General features: G+C 45.3%; 1 protein-coding gene across 6 annotated transcripts in view; it reads right to left on the minus strand.

Moving 5' to 3' along the window:
• Nucleotides 1–24,696, minus strand: part of DEPDC5 (DEP domain containing 5, GATOR1 subcomplex subunit) — a 132,634-nt gene that overhangs the window by 21,230 nt on the left and 86,708 nt on the right. For 3 of the 6 annotated variants that reach the window (XR_013967833.1, XM_080821114.1, XM_080821111.1), the window contains 7 exons: nucleotides 23,272–23,389; nucleotides 22,648–22,815; nucleotides 21,400–21,619; nucleotides 19,953–20,086; nucleotides 14,409–14,517; nucleotides 11,412–11,477; nucleotides 1,061–1,215 (listed from right to left, as the gene is read on the minus strand). Coding sequence is in view for 5 of the 6 variants with exons in the window: in XM_080821114.1 (XP_080677240.1) it covers nucleotides 1,061–1,215; nucleotides 11,412–11,477; nucleotides 14,409–14,517; nucleotides 19,953–20,086; nucleotides 21,400–21,619; nucleotides 22,648–22,815; nucleotides 23,272–23,389 (970 nt within the window). In the remaining variant the exon portion in view is untranslated. The remainder of the gene's footprint in view (nucleotides 1–1,060; nucleotides 1,216–11,411; nucleotides 11,478–14,408; nucleotides 14,518–19,952; nucleotides 20,087–21,399; nucleotides 21,620–22,647; nucleotides 22,816–23,271; nucleotides 23,390–24,696) is intronic. The other 3 variants (XM_080821115.1, XM_080821112.1, XM_080821113.1) reach the window with 2 other exon arrangements.

Consider the following 24,696-nt stretch of genomic DNA (forward strand, 5'->3'; position numbering starts at 1 on the left):
GGACCTGTTCTTTGTCATTTTCATCATCGGTCCTGATTTGTGTCACTTCTGGTCTTCTCATCTCCAGCCTAAGAATCCCCAGTTCCTCTTTTCTTCCAAAAGCAGAACAAAACCTGCCACTCAATGAGGAAGCAGAGAAACGCACTCCCTCCCTAGGCAGTCCCTCCACTCTCCTCCACGTCCAGAGCCGAAAAATCAGCCAGGCTTGATGGGGATATGGGCCTGGAGGGACAAAAGAGACTAAAGAAGTCCAGGCTGCCTACTGCCTCTGAAGTGATCCTCAGCCCTCCTGGCCAGAGTGAGTGAGGTGCCCTGTACCAGAGGCAGGGAAAACTGGCAGACCATGGGACAGAAAGGAAAGTGGGTGGCTGCTAGCAGGGGCCAGCCAGGTGAGCTGCCGCAGGGGCCCTTTTGCTCTCGGATAAAGGCATGCAAAAGTCACATCTGAAACTATTTCACCAAGGACTGCTCAGGCCGCAGGATAGTGAGGCAACCAGAACAGACTGGGCAGAATATTAGAAGGCTAACACAGCTGGGAAGGAAATCAAAAAGTTGTTTTTCAGATGTGACAAATCGTATTAAAATCTGGGGCTAACTTTCTCAAGTAAATGAGATCCAAGCAGCTTCTTTTTTCCTCAGATACTCAGGAATAGGAAAAGGACAGCCATGGTTGGGGCACAACCAGCCACTCATCTGCTGTTCATTCATTTCTTCAAGCTGCAGACACTGATTGTCCATAGTCAGGCACCAGGTGTGCCACACTCAACAGGACAGACTGGGTCCAGGACCCCTTCCCAAAGCCCACTCCTGCACAATGCCTGATACTTCCCTGTGTCTCCGTGGGCACCTGTCAGCTATCCAGGAAGGAAGGCAGGGCACAGATCCTTAGCCCCATCAAATAGGTGCCACTAAGACCTGAGTGCCCCGGGCTTCCAGGTAGAACTCACAGCTGAGCCAGGTAGTGGACCTGGGACTCTGGACTCTCAGCCTCCACAGCCTCTGTGGCCAGACCCTCCCCAGTGCCTCCCCAGTGCATGAGTTTGGCCATTCTGAGTCTCACCTGCTGTCACTGGAGTTTGCAGAGGGGAAGCTCTGTTCCCCTGAGTTCTGGGGGTTCCCAAAGGCCTGGCTGTTGCCTCTGTCCACAGACTGGCTTGTGCTTACCCCCAAACTGGTGCTGTCCAGCACTGGGGTAGCTGTCTGGTCCACAGACACCTAAAGGAGATTTGAAAATGAACAAAACAACGAAATTCTTTAAGGTTATTTATATACGTGATCCTCCCCATTTCTCTCTCCTTCCTAAACCTCAGTGGTTTGTGGTAAAGAGCTAAAGGAGTCCAGCCCAGTCTCATGTGGGCTGCCTTCTATCAGAGCCATGGGAATTCCTGCACCCCGCACCACGGCTGATAGGAAATCGCCATTCACAGTGAATCCCCAGAACCAAAAAATGGCTCCAGCACCTGACTCAAGCCACAGATTTACACTAAAAAAAAAAAAAAAAAAAAATTCTCCACAGAAATAGTAAGAAAGGCAGCACTCCTGTGAGACTGAGAAGTGGGAGAGAGAGAATACAGAGACAAACGGGTGAATATCCTATCAAACGCCCTCCCTCACCATGGCTTACCCTTTGCCACCCCAACCTTCCTTTCCCGTGTCTGTCAGCAGGACAGTCAACCTTCTAAGTGCCCAGGCTCAATCCTCAGGGGCATCTGGTAGCTCCCTTCCTTCTCTAGCTTCACCTCTAAAGAGAGGCCTAGTTCTGCAGCCTCGCCTCGGCCGATTCACATGTATTTCCACATCATGCCTGTTCTCCCAGGAGAGGCTGTACAGTCTCCTACCTGACTCCACCAACTGCAGCCTCTCGCCCCTGAAGACCCTACCTGCCAGCCACCTCCATTTTCATCCTCCTAAAAAAACCAGTTCCCATCGCTCCGTGACTCTGAAATCTTTCAGGTCTCCCCATGAGCTACCAAACTTGCAGAGCCTTGCGGGTCCAGCACAAACAGCCCTGGCTGGTGATGGCCCTGCACAGCCGGCTACTCACCCACATACACATTTCCAGCCAAATCAGACCCCGTGTGTTTAATCCCGTCTGTGTGTTCCGCCGACTAGAGGTGCCCTTCCCTACAACCGTAAGCTAAAAACCCATCATCTTAAGGGCTACTTCAAATGCTGCTCCCTCAGTAAAATGTCTTCTGACTCACTCTCACCCCAGCTCCCAAAGGAAAACCATCTCTCTCACTCTCTACTTTGGATCTCTAGAATCCCCTCCTGGCAGCTGCCAATTTTTGTTTCATGTAATATTTTATTGGTCTCATTCCCTATAAACATCTTAAGAGCACAGGACTATGACCTGTTCACTTAGAAGGGCTGTACTGTACCCCACAGCAGATACCTGGAGAGAATAGCACTTCCAGAGCACTCCAGGAAAAATCTGACTCCTAGTCCCTCTTATATGGGTTTCTTAAGTACTTTAGAATGGAGCCTTCTATTATCAAACATTTTGTTGGATGTTGTTAAAAATCACTCCTAAAATGGGGTGTCCCAACCTTGGCACCATTGCCACTAAAAGCCAGATGAGTCTTTGGGTGGACTGTCCTGTACCTTAGAAGATGCTGAGCAGCAACCCTGCCTTCACCTACTAGATGCTGGTAACACCAGCCCCCCAAGCCCTCCATTTTCAGCTGTGACAATTAAAAATACCTCCAGATACAACCGAATGCACCCTGGGAAACAAAGTAGCCACCAGTTCTTAAAGAACCATTCTCCTACATCAGGCTCAATCATTTCCAAAAAAGACCACACAGACTTTGCTAGTGCCATAAATACACAGAGAAATGCAGCAAGAAGCAGCTTGCAATTACCAATCACCATCTGCCTCTAACCAGCAAGACTTAAAACAGGTACTAGACCATAAAATTAAATGAGAAGGGCGCCTGGGTGGCTCAATTGGTTAAGCAACTGCCTTAGGCTCAGGTCTTGATTCTAGAGTTCTGGGATCAAGTCCCACATCGGGCTCCCTGCTCGGCGGGGAATCTGTTTCTCCCTCTGACCTCTCCCCTCTCATGTGCTCTCTTTCAAAGAAATAAATTTAAAAAAAAAATTAAATAAGAAGCTAATTGACAGGGGCTAGACCCAGCTCTTATGTTCTACCTTCCAGACCCCTATAGCGGAGTTAACTCTAATCTATAGCACCTGAGAATTGCCCCACCAGCCTAAACTGCCAGAAATTTACATGATTCCTATAACTTTATTTTAGCAGGCCCTCTGAATCAGAAATTGGCAAACATTTTTTGTAAAGGAGCAGAGAGTAATTATTTTAGATTTTGTGGGCTACAGGGCCCTGTTGAAACTACTCAATTCAGTAAGGACAGAAGCAGCCCGATAATGTAAATGAATGGGTGTGGCTCTGTTCCAGTAAGAATTATTTACAAAAGCAGATGGTGGGTCAGATTTGCCCCATAGTTTCCTGACCGCCTGCACTATATCGTATAATGTCCATCTTTCAAGAGACTGCTTAGAACTTAATACCATGAAAGATTATGCTTCTCCCGGGCAAATGGTTTGCCTTTACCTTATGACCACTCTGAATCCTAGAATAGATGTTTCCCACTTTTCTTTGGCTCCCAGATAGTTCAGGGCTGAATTTAGCATTAAACTCTAGATAATTTATAAGACCTCAGATGATATCCTATCTTAAGTTTTTCTTTTCCTACATTTCCTCATTTAGTCACATTTTATTCTGGAGATTGCATTTATTGCCGTAACCCACCTGAAGGACCTTTCTGGAATGAGCAAAAAGACAAGGAAAGTTGGATGCACAGAAGGGCAGAATTTGCACAGAGGCCTAGAAAAGGCAAGTGGTGGGAGGTGCTTGGTGTTGGATGCAGCTCCATTTACCCCCCCCAAAAAAATTTTTTTTTATTTATTTTTAATTTTAAAGTAGTCCCTGCACCCAAAGTGGGTCTCAAACTCACAACCCGGAGATCAAGAGTCACATGCTCTCCCAACTGAGCCAGCCAGGAACCCCAGAGGCAACTCCATTTTAAGAACCTTATTCCAAATCCTCCTTACAGAGGGGTTCCACATAACCTGCATAGACACCTCCACCTCCAGGAGCTGCAGGTGAATCTCTCCATCCTCTTTTGAGTAAGCTACAGTTAGGGACTTGCTTCAAGAACAGAGTATAGGAAGGGAAAAACAGTAACTTCATAATGGAGATCACTGACAAATACTACAACACCAAGTGATGAAGGTTCCTGTAACCAATGATGTTGTGTGGATCCCATGGATCCCCTAGTATGATGTGAGGAGAAGCATACTTCACCACTGAGCTATTCTTGTCAAGAATCCATAACTCCACCAGAAGAAAAACATCAAGCCAGCCCAGATTCAGAGGCATTCTACAGGGTATCTAGCCAGGGCTCCTCAAGACTCTCCACATCATTAAAAAACAAAAACAAGGAAAGACTGAGAAACTGTCACAGATCAGAGGACACTGGGGAGACACTAAAACTAAATGCAACTTGGTGCCCCTGGACTGGAGCCTGGAACAGAAAAAGGACATTAAGAGAAAAGCTGGTGAAACCCAAATAAAGTCTGGTATTTAGTTAAACAAACCAACCCTCATCAGCAATGCCAATCCCCAGTCCCATTCCCCCTTCCCATAGGCCTGAAGCCGTGGGAGAAGATGAGGGATGAAGCTCCACCAGGGATGCCCTAGAAGTTCGCACCATCCACAACAGGCACCCCCAAGGAACCTCCAACTCATGTGGCTGTCACAGCCCCACTTTCTGATGCTGGAAGACCATCAGCCACCAGGAAGCTGTCAGATCTGCCAGCCCAGCTCTCTAACTGTACCTCGAGGGTGGCAGACAGAACATACTGCTTTGTCTTATCTGGAGACAAAGTGGGCTAAGTGGTGTTCCTGGTTTCCCCTCACCTGGCTCTTTTAGGGCATTTAGAGGCATCATAAAGGGACCCATGACAGAATCTCATATTCAGAGAGCTTGGGAATAACTCTCAGCTCCACAGCCAGGTTTCCCAAGGTTTATAATATCAGGGAAGGATGGAATATCTTTTATTTTATTTTATTTATTTGACAGAGAGAGACACAGCAAGAGAGGGAACACAAGCAGGTGGAGAGGGTGAGGGAGAAGCAGGCTTCCTGCTGAGCAGTGAGCCCAGTGTGGGGCTTGATCCCAGCACTCTGGGATCACGACCTGAGCCAAAGGCAACCACCCAACCACCCAGGTGCCCCTGGAATATCCTTCCAAATCAAACCTCTGCCCCCCTGCCCTCATGGAGCTTGCCATCTGGGTGTGGGAAGGAAAAACAGACATTAGACAAGGAATGCCCATGTTAGGACAGCCCTATGCCTAGGAAGAGCTCGGGATTTCTGATCTCAACTGAACCACATTTTCTCCACAAGTACAGCCTCCCTCTTCCATACATCCATCCTAGCCCCTGACTCTGAATGGTTATTTATATTTTCATATCTCAGCACCACTCTAAAAAAAAAAGGAAGAGATTATCAATAAATAGACATACAATAAGATCAAATAAATACATGAGAAAATCCAGTGAACAAGGATAGAAAAAAATGAGAAAAAAAGTAAACAAGGGTAGGGAAAAAATGTGACATTCTAGAGTATCCATAAGTACTTCAATGGTAACATTTTAAATGTCTAGACCGGTTCCATGCAATACAGTGACTACTAGCTATCTGTGGCTATTCAAATATAAATTAAAATAAAATGTAAAATTCAGTTCCTCAGTTGCACCAGCCTCTTGTCAAATGCTCACTAGCCATGTGTGACTAACCATCTGTGTTGGACAGCATGGATACAGAACACTTCCATCATGACAGAAAGTTCTAGTGGACAACACTGTTCTACAGCAAAGGTGGCAAATGAAAATATGTATAGGGACTATTGATATATATTGGCACAGCTGGCTATTACCAAAAAAAAAAAAAAAAAAAAAAGGAAGGCCACACTGCTGGGAAGGAAACCAGGACCCACATCTAGCCTATTTTATAATACAAGACAGAAACCTGTGTATCTGTATGAAAGTTCCTGATTTTTAAGTATTTGCAACCACTTCAAGAGTTAAAAATGCACAACAGCAAGGCTGAACATGTTTTCAGGAGCTGGGAATGAAATGAATGTCCTGCAGGTAAAACTGTGCTCATGGCAAAAGCCTTACACAGAGATTTCTGATAAGAGCCTGACTGATGGTGAAGGGTTTAGGTGAGGGCAACGGTTGATTAATATGACCCTAAGGTCCTCTGGGGGGAGGGTGGAACTAAGCCCCCAGGAACATGAGCCTTTTGTTCACTCTTGTCTCCAAAGAGAGAAAAACAGATCAAAGGTAAAAAGTCCACTTTTGGTCACTGACTCTGACTTCCCTGGGCTCCCACAAGCATGCCAAAAACTGAGGCCCTAACAGCTGTGGCTTCAAAGTGCACTCTGCAACAGCCTGGGTGCCTATGGGAGCATCTCTGGGGCCATCACAGGGCACACCTGCTGGGGGCTGGGAGCCTTTTCAAATCCCCTACATACTTAAGCCAAAATAGTTCCACAGAAAAGAAATTAATTTACCCACAGAAAAGAAAAGGGTTCCTTTTTTGGGTTCCATTGTTCAAATAAACATTTTCGTGTCTATCTCCCCCATTAGTATATCTCAGGCAGTACTTACTGAGCTCCTCCCAAATGCCAAGCAGGGTGCTGAAGAATAACGGTGAGCAACACAGACATGGCAGCTGCCCTATGGGAGCTTACAGGCCTACAGTCTCATGAAGTTTGGCACTAATCAAATCCCAGCCATACAAACACAGAAGTGGAACCAGGAGAAGAGCGGAAAGGAGGGGCACGGGAGCTGTATGAATCTTTAAGATGTAGGATTTGATTAGATGGCTAGGAGTAAACCAGGCACAGAGGGAACAGTGCATGCCAAGGCACTGTGGGTGGAAACCTAGTGCCTACAGCAATGTGGAGAAAGGCTCCTGTCGTTGGAGTCCAAGAGTGACAAAGAGGATGACAGAAGATGAGGCTGAAAAGGGAGCGAGAGCCTTGATCATGCAGGCCCTTCCAGGCTATCATAAGGATTTTAGCCTTTATCCTAAAGGAAAAAAAGCCACATGTTAAGGACTGAATATGTGCCCCCCAAATTCACATGTTGATGCCCTAAGCCCTATGTGATTATATTTGGGGGTGGGGCCTTTGGGAACTGATTAGGTTTAGATGAAGCCATGAGAGTAAAGTCATGATGGGATTAATGTCTTTGTAAAAAGAGGAGAGACCACGGCTCTCTCTATCTGCCACTTGAAGACATAAGAGAAGGCGGCCATCTGCAAGCCAGAAGGCGACGCTCACCAGGAAGTGAATGTGTTGGCACCTTGATCTTGGACTTTTCAGCCTCCAGAACTCAAAGAAGCCAATGCACCCCTTAAGCCCCTAGTCTATGGTGTTCCATTACAGCAAAACCCTGGGCTGGGAAACAGACTGCCAAGAGCCAGGATGGAAGCAAGGAGATCACGCTGGAAGCTCCTTCAGGACCAGGGTGAGAAATGGTCACAGGGACTGGGGGTGGAGGACTGGTGATAGAAATGAAGGAGAAAAGGAGGTGAGTCCTTGCTGGGGTGAGCCCCTGAGACCCATGCCTGCTTTGAGAGTAACTGGCTGGGGGTCAGAGGATGGGGGAGGGAAGAAAGCCTAACATCAGCTCAGGCCTCAGGTGGCAGGAGCTTGTCCCCTTGACCATGATATTCCCTCCAGCTTCAAACTGCAGACTAAAGATACCAGGCTGAATTCTGAAGAAAATTTCATTACCAAGGGCTTCTCATGCCCTCCAAATGCTTGTGTCAGTTTGTGATGATAAAAATCAATTTCCAGAGAGCAGGGCACAGAAAGCACTGTGTAGCTCTGTTCCGGTTATCAGATAGAGTGACATGTTCATTATCATTAGAATGATGAATTGGTGGCACAAGGAACTAGTTTCCAAGGCTGGTGCACGGCCCTGTTACCTGGAACCCTCTGCACATTGCTGTCTGTTTTAATTTTATAGGCACTTTCTTCCCTGAGCAGAGTCAGAGTCTGGGTGATGTCCTCCTACCCCCTTGGCCAGAAGGAACCCCTTGTCAGTAGAAAGCTGTTGTGAAGGGCAAAAATCACAGGCAACATCCTGGCGACTCAGAGCTGGAGGACTTAGATTGCAAAGTCCTACAGGTTCATCCCGAATTTCAGAGATAAAAGGCGCAGGAGACGTCACCCAGGCCCAGTGCATTTTTATGAACACACACACACACACACTCAGGGAAAACAGCTGATGGCCCGATCAAGTTGGGTCACTACCTGGTACCCTCAGCCCCTGTCCTCCCTCCCCTCTCCCACACACAGATACACGTAAGGGGGAATGTACTACGTGCCAGGGTCCAAACTAACCACACAGAAGCTTCATCTCAGTTCCCTCTCAGAGCAAGCCTACAAAGAAAACACAACTAGTCCCATTCTACAGATGAGAAACCTGAGGTTCAGGGAGGTTAGTGCAGCTGCCAAAAGGCTCACAACCAGTCTGATGCCAGAGCCTACACACTGTCTTTATTTTTTTTTAAGATTTTTTTAAAAATCTATTTGACAGAGAAAGAGAGAGTGGCAGGCAGAGGGCGAGGGAGAAGCAGGCTCCCCACTGGGCAGAGAGCCCGATGCAGGGCTCGATCCCCAGACCCCAGGATCTCGACCCGAGCTAAAGGCAGATGTCCAAACAACTGAGCCACCCAGGTGCTCAGTAGGGAGTGACAATCTTTTAACACATAGCACCATTCTCTTAAGGAGCTCATGACCCATTCTTTGCAGTTCCCGGTCTGGGAATTGGGGTGGAGAGCAGAGGCTGCCAGAATGGCGAATAGGCTCTAATAAGCAGCTGTCCGAAATGGACACAGAAACCTGGCACGGTAGGAATCCTATGCTAATCCCAGCCAGTAGCCAGCCATCACATCCCATGCAGCCTGCGATACTGTCCCTGCTTCAGGCATTATTAGAAGTGCGTTACCTAGTTTCCAAATATGTAGGGCTCTTCTAGTTATCTAGTTGTCCTTGACCTGTTACTTAACTGCTCCGTGCACAGAAAAATGCTTTATGGGATTTCATTCCCTTGAAGTCTGTTGAGAAATGCATATTCTTTATAATCCTCAAAACTATCCTACAAGGAAGATATTTTTATTCAAATGAGGAAACTGAGGTTCAGGAGGTTAATTCACATGCCTAAAGCAGCTCCCTGGTACAGTGCTGAAGACGAAATCTGAAAGGAGCCCTCTGACTCCAGTGCCCCTCTCTACTCTCCACACATCATGGTAGAAAACAAACACAGCAAATTCCATGTTACATATATTTTAACACAACAATAATAAATAAAACAAACAAAAACAAACTGAGCACAATCTCATTTTGTGTCAGTATAGAGGATCCCTTACTATATATGAGCAGAGCCAATCTTTTGATTTATGTGTAAGCTTAACAACACACTCGGTTGGTAATACAAACTTTATTCGCGTGCCTCTCCCAACAGCTCATTTTTATACGTGATTTCCAACTGTGGGAACTTGTCCATTTTTATTTCACCTGGAAATCCACCAAGTGAAGCTGTGTGGACTGCTACATTGTTATGGGACTTATAAAATAATTCCCTTCTGGCTCAGCTGATTTTTCTTATGTTAAATTCTAATCCAAGTCCAAAACTTTTCACAACAGAGTCTCTTGTTAGAAAGTAAAAGGTTAATAAGTCCATCCTGAGTTTGATTTAAACCAAAAATGCAGCGTGCCTCCCACACTCAGAGATCAGAGATTTTGATTAGAACTCAGAGATTTCCATCGGGATTTGCCCAGGGTGACACAGCTCACTGGGAAGAGGCAAGCGCAGACCTCTGAAGACCTGCAGAGACAGGCACAGCATCATCTGACCTCTTAAGAAAGGGAAGACTCCAATGCTCATTACCCCCTTTCCCTCCAGGTACATGTGCTAAATGGTGCAGGGGCTCAGCCACTTACGACTTGTGTGCCTTTGACCAGGTAATATATTAAGCCTCAGTATCTTTATCTAGAAAATGGGGTGATAACACCAACACCTCACAGACTGTTGTGAAGACTGCATGTGCAAAACCCTTTGCACAGTAGCTGGCAGAGTGAGGACTAAATCAATGTTGGCTTTCTGAATATCACCAAATAGGGATCCCTTAACCTTTGCCTTTGAACCTCCGAAGTCCTGTCCTCCTTAGTCCACCTCTCTCTGCATAAGCCCTGTCAATTATTTTTTTTTAAGATTTTATTTATTTGCCAAAGAGAGAGAAAGGGAGAGAGCACAAGCAGGGGGAATGCCAGGCAGAGCAGGCAGAGGGAGAAGCAGGCTCCCCGGTGAGTAGGGAGCCTGATGTGGGACTTGATTCCAGGACCCCGGGATCATGACCTGAGCCGAAGGTAGATGCTTAGCCGACTGAGCCACCCAGGCATCCCTAAACCCTCTCAATTCTTTCAAATCTCTGTAACTAAGTCAATTTCATATACTTAGGGACCTTGAAAAAGGGTATAGAGTCCGGTTTCCCTTCCCCTAGGTCCTGTCAGAACAGTAATTACTAAAGCCAATCACAGAGCAGGGGTCACGAGTCAAGCCTGTTGGTCCTGGATTTAAATCCCAGCTCAACCCTGTCCTGTGTAAAGCACAACTTCTTTGTCCTTCAATTTCTCCATGTTATCAACTTACGATAAATTAACTCACAGGTTAGGTAGTGAGAATGAGATGAGAGAACACTACGTGTTTGGCACAGAGCAACTAAAGACTGTTTAGTCTTGGAAGGCCTATAGAGGTCTGGTCCAAACCCTTTATTTGGATTCATTTAGTTAAGGGAAGTCCAGAGGCAAGGCGAGCTGCCCAGTGTCACCCATCATTAAACCTATGATGAAGTGTATGCCCTATTAATAACTGTTTGCCGTTTTTTACCACTTCCTGCCACACTGCTATGAATTTATTAGGTTGCACTGGGAGGAAAAAAAGTAAGTGTTCAGTTCTTAAGAAAGCATATTTCACATTGCTTCTATTATATGGACAAAACACCTGAAAGGGAAGATGCTGCTGATGTGGCAGAGAATTGGTGGCAACTACGTGGCACAGAGAGGCAGACTCAGGAAACACGAGCATCAATGCTGATGGTTCCTCTGCTCTCCTGCATTCATCATTTGCATTCCCCTTTGTCGCCACCAACCCGATGGAAGGGAATGCACACCCCTGAGGCCAAATTCAATTTCCGCTGCTCTTCAAACTCAATTTCAGCCCAAGTCTATCTGTTCAGAGCTGAGCTGAAGCCTTCTGCTGATGGGACAGGCATGCACGGGCTGCAGAGCCCTCAGAGTTTGACTGACCTGTGGGTAGATGGCAGACGATGCTGTGCGCGGGCTGCGGACAAACTCCATAAAGAAGGCCCCGTCCTGAAGTCAGAGGAGGAGGAAGCAGCGGTGGCAGCAGCAAATGCAAGGGAGCGAAGGGACGAATGTGGACCCGTGGTGAACCATCAGGGGAAGGAGAGAGGTATGAAAGAAAAAAATAAAAATAAAAACGAGGAGGGAAGGAGAGAAAGAAGGGCACATGAGGGGAATGGAGAGGAAACAAAAAGAGAGAGAGAGAGAGAGAGAGAAGGGTGGGGGGAGGGGGAGCAATCCACCCAGAAAGACCATATCCAAATGCAAAGCATTAGCAGGAACTCACACCTTCCCAGGCAGAATGTCCCATCTGTGTGGGAGCAAACACAGGGACAGAAGGTGTGTCCAAGCTCCCTCAGGTCTCATCAGAGCCTCACTTGGATGTTGCACCTTCCCACATAGCTCTGAACTTTCTTCAGACCTATGTCAAGGGAGACGAAAAGGCCACAGAGCTGCTTGGTGGGGAGGTGGGGGAAAGCCTGTAGGGGTCACTTCCTGGCCTCCCACCTGGCTAGGTGACCAGCAGCCCTCTTGGGGAGATACAGAGGTTTGAGGTCTTCAGTTAATTAAAATGACAGCCAGATGGGAGAAAAGGATTCAATGCAGGCAAAGTTGGGATCCAGAAGCCAGCAATACCTTCTCCTCCACTGGTTGTATAACAAAATAACCAAGAAGCTGAAATATACATAGTGTCAGAAACATAAGCACTCATAGGATGGAAGACGGGAGCTGGGAGAGCTCTCAAGCTGCCTTCCCTGCTGAACCCTAGCCTTGTGGGGTAGAGGCTTCCAGGTATTTGAAACAAAAATGAATTTCCCAGAGACCCCTCCTTCCATCTTTCTTAAAATCAATAAGTGTCCTCTTGTCCCTTCCAAATATTTTTACTTTTTACACATTATCACTGAAATTCAGAAATGGCACTTGATAAATCTGAAGGTCTGCTTTCTTACAACTTTTCTCCAATTCTCAAAGTAGAATCACTGAAATATGTGAAGGTCCATTTCATCAATACTGCTGCCATTTCCCCATCAACCACGTTGAAGTCAAGTAATAAATCATGGGAATGTGTGGCTATGGAGATGCAAGTTCAGGGACCGCTCTCCGCTTCCTAACACAAGATAATGACTGGAGACACGGTTGGCATTTCTGAGTATGTCACCCAGTGCTCGCTTCGGCAGCACATATACTGAGTATGTCACCCAGAGGTCTTCCCTCTGACCATCTCATAACACCTTCACTTCCCTTTGATTGCTTGGGGATCTACATTGGCCACAAATGATAACCATCCATGTGGATTTTTAGCATTCATTTGGAAAATGGAAGAATATTCTGAACAGCAATCTAATATTTGGCCATTGGTGCATTTTAACCTTACTGCTTGTGGTTCTATAAGTTCTCTACTTCTCAGGCCTGTCCCAGGGACTGGTTCTAATCCTCAAAGATGGCAGTAAGTATGGGTAACAGACAGTGGGCAGCATGCAGGGCGCTTATGCAATCTCATTGTTTCATCTGTGTCCCTTCTCTGCTAGAACATAGAGAAGCAGATGGGCTAATGCTGCTGGGATTTACATACATGTGAAAAGATTCTTTCTTGACTGACAGATCATTCCATATGCAGAGACTGCATATCCTTGGGACTGTACGTAAAGTCACTTCCTAGAGCTGGGTGAGCAAACTACAGCCTGCAGGCCAAATCTGGCTACTGGTTTATTATAGTCTCTGAGCTAAGGGTGGTTTTTAAAATTTTAAATGAATATAGAAGTACCTACATTTAAAAAAAAATGCCTACATAATACCCTTGATCTTGCCTCTTGGCTCATAAAGCCTAAAATATTTATTTAGATTTGACAACCTCTAGTCTAGAAAATATATAAGCTGCCTATAGTCTCAGCTGATACTCTTTCTCAGATTTTAATCCCTTCATCCTGACGGGATAAATTTATCCCAAAGAAATAATAAGAGATGTGGTCAAATAATTATGTGCAAGGATGCTGTTTGCAGTATTATTTATAATTGTGATACAGTGCAGAATAACTGTAAAAATTTAAGGAATAATTACCAAAATTCTTTTTAAAAATCAGAAACCATCTACATTTTTAACAAAAAAGTAAGTTATAAATGAAGGTCTATCTATATGATGAAATATTATGTATTTTTTTTAAATCATGCTTTTGAAAAAATAGTTAACTGACTAGAACATTTTTAAGATATGGAAGTGAAATTTAAAACAAATACATATACAGACTTACAAGTATGTAAGTTGGCCACAGTTTTGAAAAATAAAATACATCTATTGAATCTCCTTCATCTTCTAGTGATAGAGACCAGATAAGACAATGCATAGTCAGCTCACCTTGACTCCCATACCAGATGATCTCACATTCTGAATTTCCCTGAATGAGTAGACAGAGCCAAGTATATTGGTCTTAAAGGATACAAAAAGCCTGACATATGGAGTTTTGTACTTGCTATTCTATATGAGAGGCCGAAGGCCCCACATTTTGATCTTTTCCCCCACAGCATGCCTCCATTTTACTATATTTTTCAGGAGTTTAAGCAAACAGATAGGAATTTCTTTATCAAAGAGTGAGTTCTCATAGGAGCTACCCCACTAACTTTCTACCTCCTGTCTGGGAGAGCCAAAGATGTAGCTGAAGGAAAACCAGATGGCCAATTTCACAGCTCAAGCCAGATCTTGGGACCTGACCAATATAGTTTAGCCTGACTGTGTTATATCTGCATTTATCTAGCAGCTAACTTCCTTACAACTTCGAGCAGAAACGGCTTCTATAGAAATGGCAATGCTTAAGAGGGTTCAGGGTAGAATTCATCCAAATCCTCAGCACGTTCATCCCTGGATTCGAACCACTCTTCATTTTCCTCTCCACTTCGGGTCCCTGAGAGCACAAGGCAGCTCCCTGATGGAGTGGCCCCCTTTACCTTTCGTGGGCTGTCCACGTAGGTGGGAGTCATGGCAACGCTGCTGCTCTCAGCTGGCTGGGAGGAGCTCTTGGCACCATGCACAGCTGCCTGCTGTTCTCCTAGACACCTGAAAGATGGAAAAACACACTTGTAGCTTGCTGAAAGCCCCTGGTAAAAGGCCCATGTCAGCCAAGATGAAATGAAGACAGGTCAGCTGTCACCTCTGAAATACAGACTTCTGCTTTGTTTCTCTTTCAGGCCCAACACAATACCCTTAACTGCATTCATTTTCCTGAACAATCACCGGTCCCCCAAGGTAATAAGAAAAGAGCCCAAATTAAGAAGCACTATGGCAGTACCTACTACTTTGAAAAGTGAAGTAACATGGTGTGAGTGGCTCCATCCAAGAACACCATTTTTTTAATCCACTGGGAAGACTTGTTCTGTTTGTATTAAATATACCAGCAGAAGCACATTCTGAAAATTAGGGCTGCATTAACGTGGCATAAACTAGATGGGGAAATGCATCGACTCCCCATACATTTTGAAGGTTTACATGTTAATTTTTCAAATGCACACACTTAATATCCTTGCCCCGTCCCCCAGCCACATAAATCTAACAGACACTATCTCATAACCTGAGACAACAATGGTTTCTTAGAATATCTTATCCCTCTCAGCTCTGATGTACATAAAAGCATACTTCCACGTTTATTTTCCTTCCATCTGTACTAAAAATAACTATGAGCCATCATAACTTAAATGTTCCCCCAAATTAGACTGCTTCAACACATCACTGAATTTTTGCTTGGAAGATTCCAGAAGTCTCACATTATATATAGTCTTAAATCTTCGTTATTATTGCAAAATATACTTCCTGCAGTGGGCACTGTGAGGCACCGCCCAGATCCCTCTGCTGTGGCCTTGCTGTCATGATAGCTGGGCATACTGTCCAGTGAGCTCACCTGTCAGCCCCTTCAGGGACAGCCCCAAATGCAGAGCAGCCTTGTTTCAGGCTCTTGCCACACCACCCCCAGCAGCCCGCAGACAATGAATGATCCACGAGGGAGTGTGCAGGTCTGGCCATGTTGGGCCACCTGGGCTCATCTCTGAAGGCTGTTCTAGCTCCAGAGCTTGAGTGAGGTGGCCCAAAGCTGTCCTTGGGGCTGTGCTGCACCTGGGCTTCTCCCTCTGTTCGCTCTTGCTTCCTCCTCCCTCCCACACATGCTGATCCCACTGACTCTCCTTAATAAACATCCTGCATGGGAAAAAAAAAAAAAGTCCTGCATGTTAAACTCCATCACAGTCTGCCTCCCCAAGAACCCAGTCTGTAAGACTTCCCTACTCTCAAATTCTGACATGTTTGTTACAGATTGTCAAGTAATCTCATACCAGAGATTAAAAATCAGTTTCCATGGTAACCTATTACACTCTTTTTTTTCCTAGTTTTTATTATGGAAAAATTTCAAACACAAACACAAGTAAAAGGGCTAAGATAATGAGTCCCTACAAATTATATACTTAGGGCCAATTATGACTCATCTATACCCTTTAGCTATACATCCCAATTATTTTGAAGCAAAACTCACACATATTATTTCACCCATGAGAACTTCAGTATGCACTGTATCCCTAAAAGAAAGTAACTTGTGAAAAAACACAACCACAATTCCAATACACTTGAAAATTTTTAATTTTCTAATATCAAGTATTTCCTCAACTGTCTCCCAAAAATCACTTGTACAGTTTGTTTGTTCAAAGCAGGTTTCAACTAAGGTCCCTATGTTGCAATAAGTTATGTCTCTAAACTCTCTTTTAAGGCGTAAGTTCCTCTTCATTTCTCTTTATATCTTTACAATTTATTTATCAAAGAAAGTAGCTCATTTGTCCTGTAAATTCACATAGTCTGGATGGGCTGATTTTCTCCCTTTACTGTTTATCATGTTCCTCTGTGCCTTCTACCTCCTGAGAACTAGAAGTTTTATCTAATGGCTTGAGCAGATTCAGGTTCAATTTTGGGCAAGAACTCTTAAGTGGTGTTGTGTACTTCTATCTGGAGGCCTCTCTCTCTATCTGGCCCTCTCTCTCTGGTGGTAGTAGTGGCCACTGGTGAACGCTGTTAGATCCAGAAGTTCGTTAAAGATCACACATGGTAATAGTCTATCATTCCTTCTGTACCTATGAGCTGTAATACTGAAAATATACAAACCTCCCTATACCAATTACTTTGTTACTCTGAGGTGTAATTCATAGAGGAAAAGCAGAACTAATGCTCAATTCTTTCCCATGTCCCTACACCACACTGTCTCTCTCACAGTGAAGTGTGTTTTCCTCTGAGCTTCATTCACAAATGCACACTGTGACATTCTCTCGTACTTCCCCAAGGCTGCGGGGACAGGAAGCCCTGGTTACCACCCGCCGCCCCATGTCCCCTTAGATGCACATGACAATTCCCATTTACTGAGTTGTCTTCCTTGTGGGGACCTGTGGACTAGGAATCAGGGATTCAGAGGTGAGTAAAACCCTGTTTGGAGGCTCCTTGTCTGATGGCTCAGAAGAAGGGGACCTGCCCGAAAACGAGCAGTTCTACTATACATATGTATATGTGAAAACATACACAGAGACACGCTGCCTTCTGCTGGGATGGGGTTGCCGGCCAAGCCTCTATGGAAGCAGTGACAACTGCTTTTTGGTGGTTTCTGCCCTGACTTAGCTGTCATCAGGTTATGCTCATCTATTACGAGCAGCTGAAGCAGCACCAGCTGCCCAGACTGGTCCCAGTCATGTAGACAATGGGCAGAAGGCCGAGACTTTTGGGGCCTCTACCTTCCACGAGAGTCTGACTAAACATTGACCCCAGATACAGACTAGAAGAGAACCGGAAGAAACACAGTTTATGGTAAGATGGCAGGACTACAGGTGAAATTTTTAAAAATTCTTTTCCATATCGCTATTGCATTGTTTTTCATAATAAACAAAATTGGATCTGCTTAGTGCAGCGAAAGCAAAAGAAAAAGCGCACAAATAAAAAACGCTATGTGAGCAAACATTATATAAAGGTCTGGCTCCCTCTGCTCTACCTCCTGCACTGAGAAAACACAGCAAGTCACCCAAGAGCAGTCATCTGGGGAGAGAATAAGTCTTGGGTCTCTCTGTCCTGCCTATTCCTGGGGGGTTAGCTGAGAGTCTCTCCCTACACACGGCGGGGACACTACCACCCCAACTACCTGCTTCTTCCAGTCTGAGCAGAAAGATGCTCCTTGGAGCATACTAAATGGTGACTCACCGACAAATTAAAATAAGATCCCCACCCCCACCCCCAGCTTCACACCCCTCCCAGCAACATATGTTCCTTGTTCTTTTTTCCAGCAGGAAAGATCTGTGATTAGTTACAGGGAGGACCTGCCAGGCTGAGTTCTGAGCTCTTCCCTTGGTCAGACGAAGGTAAGAGGACCCAGTTCCCCCAGTAATGAGCCCAACCTACATTTGTGCTCTTCCTCTCATTTGTCACCCCAGTGTCCCCGCCATGTTCCCTTCTCTCCCTGTGTCCCTTCCTTTCCATTTTTATCACCGTCTCTCCATCTTCTGTGGCCTTTTGCCTGACTACTGAGAGCCTGCCAAAGAGTCTCTGTCTCTTGAGGCCCACGTCCCAGGCCTTCCTATACATGGGGCTCATCTCCGAAAACACTTCTGTCAAAGACACTGACTGGATATTTCTTGCTATTAAGGAATGACTATAACCTTTTAGACAAATTACAGTATTAGGACTTTTTTTAAAGGGGTACTTCTCTTTCAGTGATATATACTGAAATATTATAGATGAAGATATATGATGCTTGAAATTTAATAAAGAATAAAAAGGGAAGGTGAGAACAAGCAGGATATAAATAAAATAAGAATGGCCATGAGTTGATAATCATCGAAGCTGCCATGACAGGTAAACAGGTATTTATTATACTAGTCTACTTTATCTGTTTGAAATTTTCCATTAAAATAAAACAAAAAAACTTGCAAAGGATCCCTCTTGCTATGAGAACATGCAAGGATAGCTTGGCATCCAAGTTCCCACCTGTCTGTCCAACTGTAACTCCACTATGCCTCAAGGTCACTCGACGTGACGTGTGGAAAGCCTAATGGACACAGGTACCTGCTGGACACCACATGGCCTCTACACCAGAGAGACAAGGTCTAGCCTCCCCTAACATCTGTACAGGCACCCTCAGCATCCCTTCCTCTATCATTCCAAGACTATTTACTGTGCACGTCCTATATTCCAGGCACAACACACAGCCTCTACTCTCAGAGCACAGGCAAACCAGGGGGAACATGAGTAAACCCTGGTAGAATTCTGGGGTAAGGGCTCTGATGCGTGTTGGCCCGAGATGCTGGGAAGCGCAGAATCTGAGTTGGCTGGGAGGACAGAGGGGCAGGAAAGGCTCCTAGAGTGGGTGCCACCTGCACACAGAGGTATTTTCTCCTCTTGCCCAAGTTCCCCCCTTGTCCCTCTGTATAGATACTTCCTTTCCTGCAAGGCCAACTCAAATCTCCCCTCCTGGGATGCTGTCACTGCCCTCCCAGGCAAGATGTGGCCCCACTAGCATCCTGGGAAATGGAGTGCTTACTGTTTATGAAGGGACTACACAAATGCCTAGAGAAGCTAGCCAGGTCACACTCCTGAGGGAACAGGGCAAGTCCAAGACTAGAGGGTGTGCTGGTTTTCCGATAAACCAGGGGGCATGTGCCCATTCTAAAGGACCAGTCCCTCCCATGGCTGGGTAGACACGTGAGTATGCATGCAGCACTATAACTGAGGCTCTTCTATTTTTCAAAAGATTGGATTTTATCTATTATCTATAATACAGTGTTGTGTATATTGCCTATAATATATTGTTTTATATATAACATAATCATGTATCATGTTGTGTATACTATATAATTTCCTGTAAAATCCAGATTTGTATTCCAAATCTCCAAACTAAAAAATGTGGCTCAGCTATTTTAAAAATATTTTGGGCCTTTAGGGCAGTGAAACTACTATGTAATGGTAGCTACATGTCATTATAAATTTGTCTGAAATCCACAGAATATACACTGGATGATGATGATGTGTCAATGTAGCTTTGTCAATTCTAACAAACGGACCACTCCGGAGGGTGGTGTTGACAATGGAGGAATCAATGCAGGTGTGGGAGTCCGGGTGTATATGAGAAATCTCTGTTCCTTCCATTCACGTTTGCTTTGAACCTACAACTGTTCTAAAAAATAAAATCTATTAAAAAAGAACAAAGAAACAAACAGAAACCTTACTTTGTGGGCCAAAGCAAATGTATCTGTAGCTCAAATTAAGCCCCAGACTGCAAGTTTATAATGTCTGGCATATTTCATGTTATTTGACACTTACCAGGTATTAACCCAGCTTTCTGGCTCATGTATGCATCTTTTTCTTAATTTCAGGCTCCTTGCAGATAGAAATCATATTTCACCCCCACTCACAAGGTGGGGCACTGAAAACCTGTGGAGCCTGCAGGGTGGGGATGAGTCTCTTCCCAAGCAGGCACTTACTTCTGACTGGCCTCCATCTCCAACAAGGCGGACAGAGCTGAGGTTCCCTTCTTCCCAACCGGGGGGCCAGTCGACTCAAGGGAGTGTGTGGCAATGGGCCCGGTCATCTGTAAGCCTTTCATGGCAGTCCCTTTCTAAAGCAGAGAAGAGGAAATAAGGCCATCAGCCCAAGTGGGCTCCCTCAGTGGATGCCACTCACAGCCCAGAGAGTGCCTCCTGCATCTGCTGTGCATCAGGCCCTCTGGGAATCCAATTCACAGGCAAGCAACACAGACGCTTGTTATTCGGTAAATGCTGAAAACTGCTTTTTGCCTAAGCTGAAGGTTCGAATGCCTACTGACTCAAAATAAACTGCCTCTTTGAGGTGGATTCCACAGATTTTTTCACCCTTGTCCTGGATCTAGGAAGTAAATAATGTTTTATCTAAGTCACAGAAGAAGAAACTGAGTCCCAGAGAAGTTAAGTGACTTATAGTGAATCCCACTGGAGCTGGAGGTCAAGCTCTAATCATCTGGTTTCAAGACCAGAGCTCTTTCCACCATGCACGGTCTTTAGGAAATCTTTTCTTTCTTTCTTTTCTTTTCTTTTTTTTTTTGAAATGTTTCCCATCATAGGCAATGCTGTTGACAAAGGGTAGCCAGTGTATGGGGAAGAACACTGAACCTGGGGTTAAAAACATAATTGATGATGCAACTCTATTCACACTAAAAAGGAATGAACTACTGAGATGAGCGACAACTTGGATGAATCCCAGAGGCATTGTGCTGAGTTAAAGAAGGCAGCTTCCCAAAAGATTATATTATGTGATTCTGTGCATATGACTTTTGGAAAAGACAACAGTATAGTGACAGAGAACAGATCAGTGGCTGCCAGGGGTTAGAGATGGGGGCAAAGTGTGAGAGAAAGGGTAGCATGAAGGTTTTTTTGGGGAAGTGATAGAACTACTCTGTATCCTGATTATATGAGTCTATACATCCGTTAAAATTTATAGAACTATACACACACACACCCCCAGAATTCCAGCTCTGCCCTTTATTGGATGGGTATCCTCAGACATATCCCCACCCCATGAGCTTCAGTGTCCTCCCTGGGTAGTGTGTGGGTGAATGAATGCCCAAGGTGCTCGAAATTCTAAAAGTGATACAACAGTAAACAAGTATTGCTGCCATTACCCTCTTGAGTGACTTCTACTCAGTAACCCAGCAGAAGCAGCTGGGCTCGACATGGGGTCTCACCTGGGAAGCACATGAAGGAGCTGTGTGTCCTCAGGGCCACAGAACACTGCCATTGGCCGCCTGGTACCCTATCCCTCCCTCCTTCACCCTACACTGGAGAACACACTGTTTTAGATTTAAGATAAATTGTAGAGTAAATCAACTGGCCAGAGAAAGGCCCCCAAGATAGGAGGAGACCAAGCACAGTCCCCAAGGGGCCCACAGAGCCCTACCCGCATCATGCGATCTGAGCGATGTCTCCTGCGGATTCGGTTCAAACCCTCCACGAAGCGGATAAACCCATCCAAGAGCTGCCATTCCTCCTCATCTGCCCGGGGCCTGTCCCCATAGATGTCGCAGTGGGCTTCCCCTTCTGTGATGCGCTTTGTGGCAGTGACACAGGCTGGTAGTAACAGGAAACGGGTCCTCCAGAACTTCAGAGATTCAATTAAGCTGTGAAGGGCCAAAGGGAGAAAAGGGGGTGGTGGTGAACAAAAGCAGGTAATGCGAGCACTCTCAGAACACCAGGGTGGCTCAGTCGGTTGAGTGTCTGACCCTTGGTTTCCACTCAGGTCATGAGATCAAGCCCCGTATCCAGTGGGGAGTCTGCTTCTCTCCCTCTGCCTCTCCAAAAAAAAAAATTAAAAAAAAAAAAAAAGCACTCCCAGTGAAGGTCCCATCTCTAGCCTGTCCTTGGAGCATGTATGTGAGGGGTCCTCTCCCCTTGAGTACGTGTTTGTCTGATGTTACATCTCATGGTTTCATTTAAAACACAGCTCTAGAGGAAGACCACAAAGGGTACTTTTAATTTATATCCCAGAGATGTCAGGACGGTTCTGTACACCCAGACCCGATGGAGTTGTGGCTTTTTATCACCACAATCATAAATCACACATAAAAATTAAAGATCAAAAATGAGATACCACAGGTAGTTAGGAAAAGGTTAAGAACATGATCTACACTGACATTCCATCGAAGAGGACTTCATCACTGAGGTTTCTGTCGTTTCGTGGTAAAATGTGCATAACAAAATGTACTATTTTTTTTTTTTAAAGACTCTACTTATTTATTTGACACACAGAGATCACAAGCAGGCAGAGAGGCAGGCAGAGAGAGAGGAGGAAGCAGGCTCCCCGCCGAGCAGAGCCCGATGCGGGGCTCGATCCCAGAACCCTGAGACCGTGACCTGAGCCGAAGGTAGAGGCTTAACCCACTAAGCCACCCAGGCGCCCCCAAAATGTACTATTTTAACAATCCTTCAGTGTACAATTCTATGCCATTAAATATATCCACACTATTGTGCAACCAACGCCACCACCCACCTTGTTGCTGAGTTTCTTAACTAATGCAGATGTGCTTTTGTTCTTCCATGTTTTCTAAAACAAACATCATCTTGTAATCAGAAAAAAAAAAGGACAGACATGTTCAAAGTCAGGTACACCCAAGGTAGCTGGATGGAAAGCCAAAGTATGTTCTCTGACCTGAAGTCCTCAGAGCCGGCAGAACAGATATACTGATCTAAGTAATTCCACTTGTACTCCTCTAGCCGCTCATGGGAGAATTCCACCCAACAAGAGACGAACTCTGAGTCTGAGTGGGAAGGGCAGAGGCTGTAGGTATAGTGGATCTGGGCAGATTCATAAGGGTACCTGAAAAACAAAGGGCATGCCCAGAAGTCCAAAAGAAAATCACTACCCTGCCACCCCTTTCCATCTCAATACAGTTAGCACCATCCTTGGCATTCAATCCTCAAGTGTGGTAACCAACTCAACCTGGGCGGACCGGTAATGGAAATTTCTCATTTCTTAAACTCTGCCATTCTTTTATCCTCCCACTCTTTATTTCTAATGGGCTTGCTAAGAATCAAGCTAAACGTTACAAGCTGATTCAAACCCCTTTTAGAGGCAGGTGAACTACAACAGTAAAATAACCCTAGAAAACAAAATAGTAATTCCAAGAACAGGAAAACCAACCACTCAACCTGTCTTGGTTTTAATAATGTGTCACAGAATTCACTAGGTGCACAGCAGGCGTTATAAACAGAAGTTAGGATATGGACACAATTCAGGACAGTAGCGGAAAACCTGAAATTTCCAAGGACTCACTTGGGAAGGTAACGTGTCACTGTGATCATCTTATCCTTCAGCGTCACTTTGTGGAATGTTCTGCCCATACTCAGCCAGTACTGATCCTCCTCCTCAGGTCGGTTTCGGGACACAAGGCCTAATAGAGAGGGGGGGAGAAATCATTTCCTCTATCTGGTTGAGGATCGTTCCTTTAATAGGCAATAACTTATCTTCCATATACAGTCAGAAAAGGAGAAACAAAAGAAGCAACTCTCTCTCTTGAGGGACAGTTTCCTGGAAAAGGCTTATTCTTGGTTTAAAAAAAAAAAGTCCTGACGTTGGCAGAATTTTCTGTTACTAAGCCAGCCAGCAGCAGAGAGAGCCCAGAAGTGCTGACAGCATCCAGAAGACGCACTCAAAGGTGAATAGCCTGACTCCTCAGCCTCTGAGAAGGAAAGTTCTGGATTAGATGTTAACGGGCCAAGAGTCAACTCCGGGACTGAAATGGAGCTCCACTCCGCTCCAGCACAAGCTGCCACCCTGGCAACTGAGGTCTTCACCCCAGGGTGGCGGCCAACCTGGTGTCAGCTTCAATGACTCCCACACCACACCAATCCTACTTCAGTCTTAAAGGACTTTCTTCTCCAAACATTGGCTCCTATTGCTTTTTCTCTGCCTTCTCTTCCTGAGCCACAATCAAGATCATATGGGTCATTTAAGGTCACCGTCAAATGCCACTTCCTCCAGAAAGCTAGCAGATTCCATCTGCTGTCTGAATTCTACCCTGGATGTGGCTCCCCATGTGGGTGTCTCACACCCTGCAAACTGGAAGTTCCACAAGGCTGGGGCCCAAATCTTATTTGTGTTTAAATTTTCCAGAGCACCTGGCAAAGTGCCATGCCTACAGCAGGTATTTGAAAAATATTAGTTGAACTGAGTTGGGCATCAGAAAGAGGGAAATTATGAGGAATCAAGAAAAATACGAGCTTTCAAGAGAGTAAAACTAGTGCCTCGATGGACAACAAAGCCAAGACAAGATTCCCATAATCTCAAGATTAAAGACTCCCCTTGTGTAGTTCTGAGAGACAGTCATGCAGCACAGGCAGCATGGGAACTGTTAGGACAAGAGAAGACAGCAGAGGCTGTGGAAAATTTTCTAGGTGATAGCAGTGAGGGGCAGGCTGTCTAAAAGAGGTCAGGCTTTGACTCAGAGGACCCTGGGTTAAACCCAGCACTTCCATTTGCCAGCGGTGTGACCTTGGATGTCAAGTCTCCAAGTCTCCCTTTCTGCAACTAGAAAGTGGGCTTGCGTCTGACTTCAGTTCAGGTCATGATCTCAGAGTCCTGGGATCAAGCCCCACGTCAAGCAGGGAGACTGCTTGTCCCTCTGCCCCTCCCCCCAACCACGCACTCTCTTTCTCCCTCTCTCTCTCAAATAAATAAAATCTTTAATAAAAAAGAAAG

This window comes from Martes martes (genome assembly GCF_963455335.1).
Source record: "Martes martes genome assembly, chromosome: 13".
NCBI lineage: Eukaryota > Metazoa > Chordata > Mammalia > Carnivora > Mustelidae > Martes > Martes martes.